General features: G+C 46.1%; 1 protein-coding gene across 1 annotated transcript; it reads right to left on the bottom strand.

The window, feature by feature from the left end:
• Positions 1-6,685: 6,685 nt before the first annotated feature.
• Positions 6,686-8,729, bottom strand: RXFP3 (relaxin family peptide receptor 3). The gene has a single exon (XM_074953911.1). It carries the CDS (start codon positions 7,964-7,966, stop codon positions 6,686-6,688), a length of 1,281 nt encoding a protein of 426 aa, XP_074810012.1. The 5' UTR covers positions 7,967-8,729.
• Positions 8,730-14,148: the final 5,419 nt, after the last annotated feature.

Genomic DNA, 14,148 nt, shown 5'->3' with positions numbered 1-14,148 from the left:
CTACATATCTGTAAAATGGGTTAGACCTTTCCCTTTATGATTCCATATCACCTGTGCTCAAATTCCAAGACTTGTTTTTCATAATGACAGCTCTGAAACCTAGGATCCAAGAGTCTAACTAGGTTCTTTTCTTATACGTAATCACCTGCCATATAGGGGCAACAGGGAAAATTAGGGCCTTACTTTGAGTTGTGGAATCCCTATTGCCTTCAGATTAGGAACTCACTGACAGCTGTACAACCCACATCTCCATCACTGAGTTTGCACTGGTGTCACTGATTGGCACTTACTAAACAATTTTCTTGATGATGCAGAAGGAGAAATATAATCCCCGACTCCCTCTTAGCCTTGTCAGATCTGTGGGACCTTATGTGTGAATCCAGCTATGAGGCTGCTTCCATATCCAGTCTGAGAAATGTGTGCACATATGTACATGTTTATGAATTTAAGAATCCATGTATTTTCTTGCTTTGAATGTTCTAAGGAACATATCTTCTTGCAGTTGAGACATTGGACAGTGGTTAGAGAAAAGCAACAAGATATTTAATGCATTTTTACCGGTGCCGAGTCAAGGGAACTATTTAATCCACCATCCAGTCTTTTCTTGTAGAACTTGTTTTACCAGCCACCTCTGACACCTTGTGTGAGGTAGAGAGCTCTGACAGTGGAGTTTTCATTATAACCAGATTGTCAATAATCCCCTTGATCTGGATCAGTAACAAAATCTCTCTTTAAGATGGAGGGAAATATCTCTTAGTAAAAGCTTTAAATCTAAGGTCCCAATCCAGCAAATGGTTCCTTGTGGATCAACTCTGCACCCATTTGAATTCAGTGGAGCCCCAGTGGCTGTAGGAGTGTCTGCACAGGGAATTACTTGGAGGATCAAGGCCTAAAGGAGACAATAATGATGTAAGGAGTGGGGACAAGGGAACAACTAGATTTTTTTCCTGATGGAGAGAGTGCCAACACATACTTGTGTCTTTAATATCCTGGGACTGACATTGCTACGACAACAGTGCATACAACGCATACTAGGAGAAAGTTAAGTAATGTCACTACCAGAGAAATACTTCAAAGGGAAGGTAGGAAATAAAATCTGAGGTCCTGGCTGCTCTAAACTTTTGGCTAGTTATGTGCAGCCAGACTATTTAAGTGTTTAAAGATACAGATATGTGCCTAGTGAGATTTCCAAAAGCACCTAGCCTAGCATTAAAATCAATGGGAGTTATACACCTAGGCATAAGAACGGCCATACTGGGTCAGACCAGTGGTCCATCTAGCTCAGTATCCTGTCTTCTGATAGTGGCCAATGCTTCAGAGAGAATAAACAGAGCAGGCAATTATTAAGTGATCCATCCCTGTCCTCCACTCCCAGCTTCTGGCAAACAGAGGCTAGGGACACTCAGAGCTTGAGGTTGCATTCCTGACCATCTTGGCTAACAGTCATTGATAGACCTATCCTCCAGCAATGTACTTAATGCTTTTCTGAATCCTGTTATCGTTTTGGGCTTCACATTACCTGCCAATGAGTTCCACAGGTTGCCTGTCTGCTGTGTGAAGAAGTATTTCCTTTTGCTTGTTTTAAATCTGCTGCCTGTTAATTTCATTGCATGACCCCTGGTTCTTGTATTATGTGAAGGAGTAAATAACACCTCTTTATTCACACCGGTCAAGATTTTATTGATCTCTTTCATATCTCCTCCTAGTCATCTCTTTTCCAAGCTGAAAAGTCCCAGTCTTTTTAACCTTTTCTCATACAGAAGTTGTTCCAGATCCCTAATCATTTTTGTTGTCCTCTGTACCTTCTCCAATTTTAACATACCTTTTTTGAGATGGAGTGACCAGAACGGCACACAATATTCCAGGTGTGGATGTACCATAGACTTGTATAGAGGGACTATGATATTTCTTGTCTTACTATCTATCCCTTTCCTAATGGTTCCTAACATTCTGTTAGCTTTTTGACTGCTGCTGCACATAGAGCTATATGAACATTTTACTTTGATTCACAAGAGGATTTTTGTTATAAATCCAAACATGGGCATTTGGAGGAAACCAGTCAGCTCTGCATTCATGCAATTATTTGAAGAATGTTGCTCAAACAACCTAAGAAACAGCCCATAGATGCTGTGCTGAAGATGTTTTTTCCCCTGTGTCGTGGAAGTTACAGATGGAAAGACCCTCCTGAATCCAGTCCCTTTCACTACATATGCAGGACGATTCCCTACACGTTCTAAAGTTTTGCCCTGCCTACAGTCCTAGTGATTGTACTCTTGGCACTTTCCTTGGGCAACAGTGTAATCTAGCTCACCCTCTGAACAAAAACCAGATTGTTCTGAGCAGCTTCTACCCCATACTTGCTGTTTTATTCACTTACCATAGCTGAGGTCCCCACTCAGTCATCTCCAGGGACTTTGAATCTTTCCTCCAAATAATTTTTGTTGCTTTCTGAACACTGCCCTATGTCTCTATCGCCCTGCTCAGGATTATAAGGATACAAGAGGTCTCAGCTGTCTTGAGACAGAATAATGGTGCTTTGGTTCAAATGCCTGACCCAGTCACAGCCTGTGCACAGGAGCAAGTCTTAATTCTATCCTGGACTTCATAGGCATGTACAGCATAGAATCGTAGATTAGGGTTGGAAGAGAGCATGGGGCCAAATCCTGAAGGACTCTATACCTCTCTAAGGACAGAGTAAAATTCCCATTGAAGTCAATGCAAGGTTTTCTGGACAAAAACTGAAGGCCTCATGCTCTAATCTGTGTCCATAATGGAGGAAAATTGCCCCCCCCATTGCCATTTTATGTAATACCCTCGCTCCCCTCCCCCTTTCCACCCACTTCAGTGTCACAGGAGTGAATTTCACAGAGGGAATGTTTGCTGTAGGCTAAGCCCAAAGGTGAACCACAAACACTTGGGTCCTGGACTAAACTGCTGTGCAGTGTCTGTGGCATCCAATTTACAATTGTGTTAATTAGCGCAAGTTAATAACTAATAACAGCTTGAGTTACAACAGGAGCAAAACCTCTAGACCAGAAGAATCCATAGAGAGATGGAAATTTTACCACTCTCATTTGCTCCTTCCCACCCCCACAGTACTCCTCTGTGCGCTCCCCTTGCACTTCCAGCTTCATGAGTTGTAGAGGTCAGACCAGGGGCAGAAGGGGGCTCCTCCAGATTCTCTCCTCCAAACCCACAGCAGAAAGAAATGCAAAGTAATACCGCCTGACCTTGTGCTTTAGTCTTTCCCCTTTTACCCCCTTAGCCCCATGGAACTCCTTTTCCTCTAGGTTCCAAAGGCTGCTGTGTAGGGGAGCACCTGGAAGCACAGATCCTACAGGAGCTGGTGTGGGGCCAAGCATAGAATGGAGGCAACAACATCTGCATCCTATCTTCTGTGAATCTCCTGAGATCAATGTGGATCTCATGGTCATGCTAAAGGAGTGGACCCCTCCATCCAGCAGAGGGACAAACCTGTCCCCCCAGATGAACGGATGAGTAGGAAACTCCACAAGCTGAAACTCCTGGAACTGGTCTTGTCCCTGTCATCCCCACCCATCATTCTTACATGAGTTAGCATGTATGAATTGTGACCAGAGGCATGTAATGACCTCTTGTGGCACATCTTATATACAGAGCCCAATGGAGGGAAGCATCTTTGGAAATCTAAAATCCACAGCAGCAGATATGAACAAAAATGGACACATGGAAACACTGCCAAGTACCTCTATATTCATATTTGTCTGTATCTGGGGAAAAAACAGACGTCTCATTTTATGATAACCCTCTTCCCAATCCACTAGTGTCTCTGGAGGATATTAAACAGAAAATACTAGAAGCAAACATTTTGAAATCAGCAGGTCCAGATAACTTGCATCTGAAAGTTTTAAAAGTGCTGCCTGAGGTGCTTGCTGCACCGTTAATGTTGATTTTCAAGAAGACTTGGAGCCCTGGGGAAATTCTAGAAGACTACAGGAAAGGTGATGTGCCCATTTTTAAAAAGGCAAATGGGATAACCGAGATAATTATAAGCCTGTCAGCTTGATATTGATCCTGGGCAAGATAATGGGGCAGCTGGTAGGGGACTTGATTAACACCAAATTAAAGGAGGGTAAAGTAATTAATGCAAATCAACAGGGGTTTATGAAAATAGATCTTGTCAAACTAAGTTGATATCTTTTCTTAGCCCTTTGCTAGTTAACATTTGTATCAATTACCAGGAAGAAAACATAAAATTGTCACCGATAAAGTTTGCAGATGACAGAAAATTTGGGGGAGTGGTCGGTAATGAAGAGGACAGGTCACTGATACAGAGTGATCAGGATTGCTTGGTAAATTGGGTGCAAGCAATGTGGTTTAATATGGTTAAGTGTAAATGTATACATCTAGGAACAAAGAATGTAGGCCATACTTACAGGATTGGGGACTCTATCCTGGCAAGCAGTGACTCTGAAAAAGATTTTGGGGTCAGGTTGGATAATCAGCTGACCACGACTTCCCAATGTGACGCTGTGGACAAAAAAGTTAATGCAATCCTGGGATGAATAAACAGGGAAAGCTTGAGCAGGAGTAGAGAGGCTCTTTTACCTTTGTATTTGGCACTGTTGTGACCACAGCTGGAATATTGTATACGGTTCTGGTACCCACAATTCAAGAAACAGATTGATAAATGGGAGAGGATTCAGAAAAGCGGCACAAGAATGATTAAAGGATTAGAAAACATGCCTTATAGCTGTGGTTCTCAACCAGGGGTATGTGAGTACGCAGAGGTCTTCCAGGGGGTACATCAATTCATCTAGATATTTGCTAGTTTTATAATAGACTACATAAAAAGCACTAGTGAAGTCAGTACAAGCTAAAATTTCATACAATGACTTGTTTATACTGCTCTATGTACTATACACTGGTTTCAGAGTAGCAGCTGTTAGTCTGTATTCACAAAAAGAAAAGGAATGTATCCGATGAAGTGAGCTGTAGCTCACGAAAGCTTATGCTCAGATAAATTGGTTAGTCTCTAAGGTGCCACAAGTACTCCTTTTCTTTATACTATACACTGAAATGTAAGTACAATATTTATATTCCAATTGACGTATTTTCTAATTGTATGGTAAAAATGAGAAAGTAAACAATTATTCAGTAATAGTGTGCTGTGACACTTATGTCTGATTTTGTAAGCAAGTAGTTTTTAAGTGAAGTGAAACTTGGGATACGCATGACAAATCAGACTCCTGAAAGGGGTACAGTAGTTTGGAAAGGTTGAGAACCACTGCCTTACAGTAATAGACTCAAGCAGTTCAGTCTACTTAGCTTAGCAAAGAGAAGATAAAGGGGTGGCTTGGTTGACTGCATCCTCTAAGTACCTACCTGGGGAACAATGATTGGATAATGGGCTCTTGAATCTAGCAGAGAAAGTTGTAACACAATCTGAGGGCTGGAAATTTTGAAGCTAGACAAATTCAGACTGGAAATATGGTGTACATTTTTATCAGTGCGGTTAATTAACCATTGGAACAATTTATCAGGGTTCATGGCTGATTCATCATCAGTGACAATCTTTAAATCAAGATTGGATGTTTCTCTAACAGATGTGTTCTAGGAATGATTTTGGGGAAGTTCTGTGCTCTACAGGAGGTCAGACCAGATGGTCACAATGGTGCCTTCTGGTCTTGGGCTCTGAATATTCAGCCCCTTTAAAATTGGCAGTGCAGTGGTTTCATTCCTTCTAAGCAATGGTCAGTTACAGATACAGTACCCCATTAACCACAATGGATCTACAACAGTGGCTGATGGTTGGACATAACATTTCACCTCTAGAGCAAAGTTTCTAGTTACAGGTAATAAAATAGAAAAAGCCGCTTCCCCTATTCAGCAGCCCCCAGTTCCCAAACATCAGTTACTCCTGTTCTTGTTTATCAATGAGAATCATTTTGCTTTGGCAACAAGCTAAGAGAGGATGAAGTGCTGCAGTGAACGCCCCACAAACAGACTTCTCTCTGGAACTGTGCTAGAGCCAGAGCTACAATTGCATTTACAGTGAGTTGTGCTTGGTGCCTCAGTTCAGTGCTGGGAGAGGGCAAACAAAGCCAGGTCCCCCCAACTTGGGCTCTGTGGTGGCAGGTGGAAAGTCCTGGCTTGCTTCCCACACACCTCAGCCACCTCCTCTGCACCTGGGAGATTGCAATGAGGAGGCAAGGGACACTCCAACGGTGCCTGGACACGGCACCGCTCCAGCTGCAGTCTCACCACCCAGCGCTCCCGCAACCTCCTCATACGAAGTCCGCAAGTGCCCTCCACTTCCCAGGCGTCCTCGTCCCCCATTTAGCCCACCCGGCCCCTCCATGCACAGTAGCCTGGCCACATGGAGCCTCAGTCTCCATGGACACCCCCAAGGCTGGGCCTCTTGGCAAAGCTGAGGGGAAAGCTGCAATTTCATCCCCCATGGACCCTCCCTTCCCCCCACTTCTCCTAAGGCCAGAACACACAGCCACTCCTCCACCAGTGGGACGGTCCCCAGAGCCCATCCCCCCCCAGACACCCCCTCCACCGCTGGGACGGTCCCCAGAGCCCATCCCCCTCAGATACCCGCTCCACCGCTCCCAGGGCTGGGACACTCCCTGGAGCCCATCCCCCCCCGTGGGCATTGCCCCCAGCCTCCCCCTCCGTCGCTCCCAGGCGCCCCTGCGGCTCAGCAGCGCTGCTCGGCGGAGCTGCTGGGCAGCGGGTCCCAGCGGGCGTTGCACACCACGACGCCGGGCGGGTAGTAGAGGAGCTCGGGCTGGGGGGCGGCGGGGGGCAGCGGGCTGGCGGGCACCAGGGCGCGCAGCGCCTGCTCTTCGGGCTCGGGCTTGGTGGTGGCGGTGAAGGGGCGCGTGGCGGTGAGCGAGGGCGAGGCCAGGCGCCGCAGCAGGCGGCGCAGGGCGGCGCGGAACTCGCGGCGCAGCAGGCAGTAGAGCAGCGGGTTGAGGCAGCTGTTGCAGTGCGCCAGGCACACGCTGACGGGGAAGAGGTAGGCCTGCGAGAGGAAGTACTGCGGGCTGAAGGGCACCACGTTGAGCTTGACCAGGATGCCCCAGGCGGTGAGCGCCTGGTTGGGCAGCCAGCAGAGGAAGAAGGAGAGCACCACCACCGTCACCGAGCGGGTCACCTGGGCCCGCCGCCTGGGCCCGCCGCAGGCCCGGCCCACGTGGCGCTCGCCCAGGAAGCGCAGCAGCAGCAGGTAGCAGAGGCTGATGACCGCCAGCGGCACCAGGAAGCCCAGCAGCACTTTCTGGGCCTGGTAGAGGCCCAGCCAGAACTGGGCGCTGTTGCCCCGGCCCTCGGGGAACCTGACCAGGCAGAGCTCCTCGCCGAAGACGGTGGCGGTGGTGGAGAAGACGGCGTGGGGCAGGGAGGCCAGCATGGCCGCGCCCCAGATGAGGAGGCACAGCCACTTGGCCGAGCGGCACCCCGGGCCGCCCCGCCGGCGGCTCAGCGCCGAGGCCACGGAGTGGTAGCGGGCCACGCTCATGGCGGTGAGGAAGAAGACGCTGGCGTACATGTTCATGGCCGTCACGTAGGAGACGATCTTGCACATGGCCTTGCCGAAGAGCCAGGTGAAGTCGAGGGCGTTCTCCACCGCCCAGAAGGGCAGCGTCAGCACGAACTGGAAGTCGGTGAGCGCCAGGCTGGTGACGAAGAGGTCGATGGAGGATTTCTTCCAGCCCTGCTTGCTCTTCATCAGGTAGAGCACCAGCAGGTTGCCCACCAGCCCCAGGGCGCACACCACCGAGTAGACGCTGGAGATGAGGATGCGCAGGACGGCGGAGCTGTCCCCCTGCAGCCCCTCGGTCTGCCAGCCCCTCCTGAAGAGCTCCTGCAGGGACTCGTTGGTCCCGTTGCCGAACTGCCCGGCCAGGGACGCTCCCTCCCCGGCTTCCTTCAGGCTGACGGCGAGCGGGCAGTAACTGGGCTCGCAGGGGGCGGCCATCCCATGGCAAGGGGAGACTGGAGGGAGCCGGTCTCTCTCCTCCCACCCAGGGGCTGCGATCAGGAGCTACGCTCCGGTGGCGGGCATGGGGTCCCCCTCGCCCGCAAAGCACATGCTCAACACCTAGTCCAGCCCGCGACGCGGCAGCTCAGGCAGCGACGAAGCCCAGCGCGGCGGCTGCCGCTCCAGGTGCCCAGCGGAGGCGGCGCTGGCAGGCGGGGCGCCCCTTCCCGTGCCCGCCGTGGGGCACATCAGGCTGAGCAGAACAAGCCCAGACCCGCCGGGAGCGGGCGGCGCTGCCCCGGCCGGCAGGGAGACTCCAGCACGGCGGGGCTGGGCTGGGACAAGGAGCCGCCTCTCGCTGGTGCAGTGAAGGTCCCCGTCCTGGAGGCGCCCACCTATGCTCCGCTGCTGCTGCCTCTCTAGGAGCCTCTCTCCTCCCCGCGGCTCCCAGCCCTCACTGCCTCCTCCCGTCGGCTCGCCCGGGTTATATTCCCCTTGTGCCCCCGCTTGAGCTGGCTGAGGTGCGTGCGCAGCGGCCGGAGCTATCCGAGGTCCTTACAGGGGCCAACCCTGGCGGTGGCCAGTGCCCGCTCTCCCAGCCTGCCTCCCAGCCAGCTCGCGTCCTCCGCTGCCGAGTTCTGCGGGGCACCCGGAGGCGTGAGCAGCTCACACTCCCCCGCAGCACGCGGTTCTCCCTCGCAGCGCGCTCTCAGCTCCCCTTCCTGGAGAATTTCCGCCCGGACTGTCTTTTCCCCAGCGCTGGAATGTCATATGTTGGGATTAGCTGCATTTAAATAGTATCTGAGATTCAGAAGAGGAAGATCGTGTGAAGTGCAGCCCCTCCCCACTTTAAAAAGCCCTCCACTTCTATCCCCCACACGTTAAAGCGCACCGATCTTTTCTATTTATCCTAAAGTAGAAAATGTAATGGGAAGTGGAAACCGTCCCACACTTCCTTTCTCGACACAGATTTTAAATGTATAGTGAAATGTATCTTGGTTTAATTAAACTGGTAAGAAGCCCCTCCTGTGTGCATCAAAACTTTTTTTAAAATCTGTAGTACAGTTGCACATTTGCATTTAGTTTAAACAAGCACAGAGCTTGTTTATCATTCAACTTGTCTGTGCCAAAAACTGATGTACATCTCTATTATTTGTTCTCTTGTGTAACTAATTCTGTTCATAATGAGGTACAATATTTATTTCCAGTGTTATTTTGTTTGCATATTTTACACCCACCTTAGACATTTCAATCTACCAGAGTCCTTAAATTCTCATGGGTTTAGACAATGCAATTTAATGAAAAGCTTTGCAAATGTTTTGGATTATTAACAAACCAACCTATCATTATCCAATGTTCCCATAATGCTTGGATTCCTTGGAGGGATGTGGTATTACATTTTGCTTAGCTACAGAATGAATCTAAAATTATTTGATCTTTCCTCCCCTCTTCCTTTTTTTTGTGAGCAAGCAATACAACTCGAAAACGTCTCAGAATTATTTTTCTATAATGAAAGGAAAATATGTTAAAACCACAGATTAATATTAAATGACTACAAATCTTTGTCTCCTTAAAAATAAAGGTTGACTGTAGTGGTGATCCTTATCTCTTAATTTGAAATGAGTTATATGAAAACAGTAAAGATGAACATTAGATACTAGGTCCTTGTAAGGTGGAAAGAATGCAGTAGAGGATTGCTAAGGGAAATTGGACAGGGTAGGTGGTCCTGGCTTTGGGTCCTATTCTCCCACTGAAGTCCATCGGACATTTGCTGTTGACGTCAAAAAGTGCAGACCCTTTGATAGAAAATCCTTATGAATATTTTAACATTCGCCACTAGAGGGCTCTGGGGTTTCAGGGGAAAATAATGCATAACAAAATAAGGGTGTAGAGAAAAACAGCAGCCACAGACAAATCTTCTTACAGACACCAAGAGTTGACAAGAAGTTTACCTTTGACCAGAGCCCTTGAACTGAATAAAACTCTCATGTCCATATTTCATTGTTGTAGTCCCTGGGAGGTTGGGGAAAAGTTTAAGAGGAAGTAGCATCTGGTGTCACGCTTGAGCAACCTCCCCTTTTTATGTCAAATTTTCTCCCTACAAGACACAAATCAAACCACATCTCCGTCCCTCACTGCTAGCACTGCAGTCTCCCCCCGATATTGGAAACCCAGCTCTGTTCTTTCTGTTTCATATGTCATCAGGAACAATAAAAGATTCTGGAAAATAACTAAGCTGGCCATTTTGTTTGTGAATTGATATTGCACATGAGGCAGAATAAAATACAGCATTTTCTGCTGCAAGGGTTCATTGTCTCTGTTGTTCTTAAGGTAGTAAAATATTTTTGTCAACAAACTAGGCAAAAGATACGTTGAAAGTGTGTGTGTGTGTGTGGGGGGGGGAGTTAGGAACCAGGTCTGAAAATGTTCAGTTATTTTTCTGACCACAATCCATTCTAAATCAAACATCTGAAGAGCACAAGAGCAACTTAAACAAGTCAGGTATTATCCCCATTGCCTGTAAACTGATGTGATCTGATTTACTTTTCTACACACATTTCTGTACCTTCTTACACTCTGCCCCTTAGCCATGGAATGTCTTTTCCTCACTGAAGCTTACTTAAGACCCACTTCTGCACTGATTTCTGTAAAAAATAAAAAATAAGCCAATTAATAAAGGGTCAAGAGGCATATAAGGATAACTGTCAGTGCTTTTAGAATCTTATTTTAAAAGTTTACAAGTGGGCATATGTGTATAAAATAGTATATATTGTGTCTCTGGCCACCCTTGGTGTACTGCCTGTCTTCTTAGGCCCTGACCCTGAAAGTGATAGCATGCAGGCAGACTGCAGCACCCACATAGATTCAGTGGGGCTCTCTGTAGGTGCAATAGTCTGCCTGTACACTCTGAGTTGAAGAATAGGGGCCTTAGCATACAAATTCTTGAGGGAGAATGGCTGTGTCTTCATCTATGTTCAGTGCCTAATATAATGTGGTTCCAATCTGTATTGGTGTGTCTGGGCACTAGTATAATGCAAATACTCTATAATAAGATGCATTGGTATATGTTTCCCATCATTTAGGAACATCGGATTTCCACTAACAGATTACGCAAATGATGCATCCAATTTGCTCTCCATCTAGCTGATTGTCAAGACTGAGACATGGACAATCAGACCTAGTGGTCAGAGCAGGAGTTGGGCTAAGTCAGGTACTAGGAGGTCAGAGTCCAAGATAGGTCAGAAGGCACAATCAGGAGGCAGGTGGGGTCAGGTTACTGGTAGGTCAGAGTCCAAGATAGACCAGAGGACAAACTGAGAGTCAAGAGTCAGGAGACAGGCAGTGTCAGATTACCAGGAGATTGGGGTTGGGCACCAGGTTACAGACAGTAATCAAATAGTGAAGTTGAGGACAAACCAGGGTTGGAAGCTGGCGTCTACGGTCTGTCGCAAAAAGAGTCTGGAGCAGAGATGGGCAGATAGTCTGTGTTGTTGCTCAGACAGCTCCTCTTCACGGCTTCCTGGTTTAAGTACTGGTACCAGCCAAGCAGTGGGCTATGAGGGGCTGCCACTCAGGTCCTGCAGGGTGGTACTTCCTGCCAAGCCCAACCTCACAGGGTCCTCCTGCGGGAGCCTAGCCAAACCCTCCTGTGGTGATGCAGAGGTGTCAGAACCCCCATGCTCCTGGGTTCCAGCGCTGCGGGTTCTAACATAATCAAAATCTCTCTGTAATGTACTTGGTCAATTATTCACTGCTGTATATTGGGGAAAATTCTTTCCTGACATCCGTGGTACTATTCTGACATTGTCAAGAATGACGTTTTATTATCTTGCCTTAGCATTGGCCAAACGTTATTTCCTACAAAATTATCCAGCACCCTTTAAAACTCAGTTACCGTGTTTGACCCTTTGACCTTCTAGAGTAGAGAATTCCACAGTCTGAGGACATGCCCTGTAAAGAAGTGTTTCCTTTTATTTCTTTTACATCTCTTCACCCTCTCCCATGGTCAGTGGAATGGGGCTACATCCAGGTAATATTCTTCATTATTAAAAACTTAATTTGCATCTTTTAGTCAGAAGAATCCCAAAGTACTTCACCGACTAGGCGCCAACAAATGAAGCCATTTCTGGGGTAAAAGCCAGTAGATGTTTAACAGTGTTTCAAAGTATCGTAGGACAGGAAAAGAAGAAGGCTACCTTCTATAGTGGAAACTGAAGAAGAACATTATATAAGGAAGGTGGAAATGCCTAGGTCTGAATATGGCCAGCACAAGTCTGATCTTGTGAAAAGTCAAGGTTTCCTTTCTGGCAGTGCAAATCCTTTAGTCCTGTATGCAGGGCATTGTTTCAGAGTGTATTCATAATGCTAGTCAGTCGAATAAGGCATATGGGAGTTGCGCCAACTGAATATGAGCGAAAGCATCTCTTGGCAGCGCTGCCATTTCTGCATGTAAGGATGGCTGGTTACACAGACTTTATGTTTGTCCTCTGTACAGGTATCACCCCGACAGACTTCCTGTAGCCTCAGGTACTTCTGTCTTCTTCTTTCATCTCTTCTTGACCTTGGAGAAGCATTTTTAGAGCTAGCGAAAGGAATATGCTAGAGTTGGAAGAATAATTAAAAAAATGAATAATTTATTTGAAAGTAGTGAATGAATTATTTGTGAATACATTAATCAGCCCATTTCTATACCTGGGGAAAATTTTGTTAAAAAATCATCACATTTAATTAAAAAAATATGGCAAAATTCATCAGATAAATTATTTCCTGATTATTATTCTACCCTGTCCAGAAGACACTACTCTTCATTTACTCTTCACATGCAGTAATGCAATTCAAAACCTTTCAGAACATGTAACTTTTTTTTTGTAGTGCTTCTTTTTCATCAGCATAGCCGTGTAGTTTGTAGTAACTTGTGCATAACCAGTCTAGTCTATTTTGTACTTGTCAGGCTGAGTGAAGATCAGACATATGTAAACTTCTCTTTTCAATAATTAAAGGTGCCACTGCCCCCAATCCTGCAAACAAGCTTAATTTGATACATGTAAGTAGTCCCATAAATGTTCCGGTGCATAACAATTTGCAGAATCCAGGGTCTGAAACAGTCCAAGCCCACTGACATGCAGGGAACATTGCAAAGTGTATCTATGTACAAAGGCTTTTGGAAAGGGAGGCTAGTTTGAGGGTGCAGAATTTTGTAGCGGTCTTTCAGCTAGTGCGGCAAGGTAAGCAGCTGGTTTTATTATTTAGCTCCCAAACCTAAGTCCAAGGTACCTAGAGTTTTAAGGACTGTGCTTTTTGGTCCATAATTTTATAAAGTTAAAGTAATAAAATAATCTCTGGACTACCCCATTCAGTTACATCCTCAGTGGATGTCAATCAGCATAGTTCCACTGAAGCCAATGGTGCTTACACTGATTTACACGAGCTGACGAATTTGGCTCATTCACATCAATGGAGTTACACCAGAGATGATTTTTATCCATTTTATGCTTTAAAATTGGCTTTCAAATATGCTTTAAATATGTTTGTTTACAATAGTCATTTTCATACTATTTATCCTGAAGGATTCCTACTATTTTCCACTTCCTTTTGGACCTCCTCCAAGGACCAGGCATTTATTATTATAATTGCTTATAATTACTTGTCATTATATTTAAATACAAAAAATTAACAGGCTAGGCCTCCCAGAGACTGCTTATTGTGACATTTTTATAGCTGTGAAGGATTGCTTTCCTCCTCCCATTATAGAAAAAAAAAAGTAATAACATTAAAGGTCTTGAATGGACTTAATTAAAAAGAGTAATTACTATAGGTTGCGCAGATGGGATCTGAATAATTCAAGGTTTTATTTTCTCCATAGAATTCTGCTCTATGAATAACTCCTTTAATGGCAATTTCCCTAGCATTTATTTATTTATTTTATTTAAAAGAAAGGGACCTTTTTTATTTATATGGCTCTCTACTTTCCCATCTCTTATTTCTTGGACTCATCTGATCTGTCTCTGGCTTCTTTGAGAAGCTTTGATCTCTCTGTCTTGACTGTACTAAGGCAATAATTGTTAACAGCTGAAGTTTTACCACTCAGCTGTATGTTAAAACTCCACTTTTCCCCCTCCCCCTGTTGAGGGCTAGAAGTTTTAGTGGGACTTGGTGCAATAAGTTCTTGGCACAAGGAT

Source organism: Natator depressus, chromosome 5, assembly GCF_965152275.1.
Source record: "Natator depressus isolate rNatDep1 chromosome 5, rNatDep2.hap1, whole genome shotgun sequence".
NCBI classification, from domain to species: domain Eukaryota; kingdom Metazoa; phylum Chordata; order Testudines; family Cheloniidae; genus Natator; species Natator depressus.
This window is presented reverse-complemented; position numbering and strand designations above follow the sequence as displayed.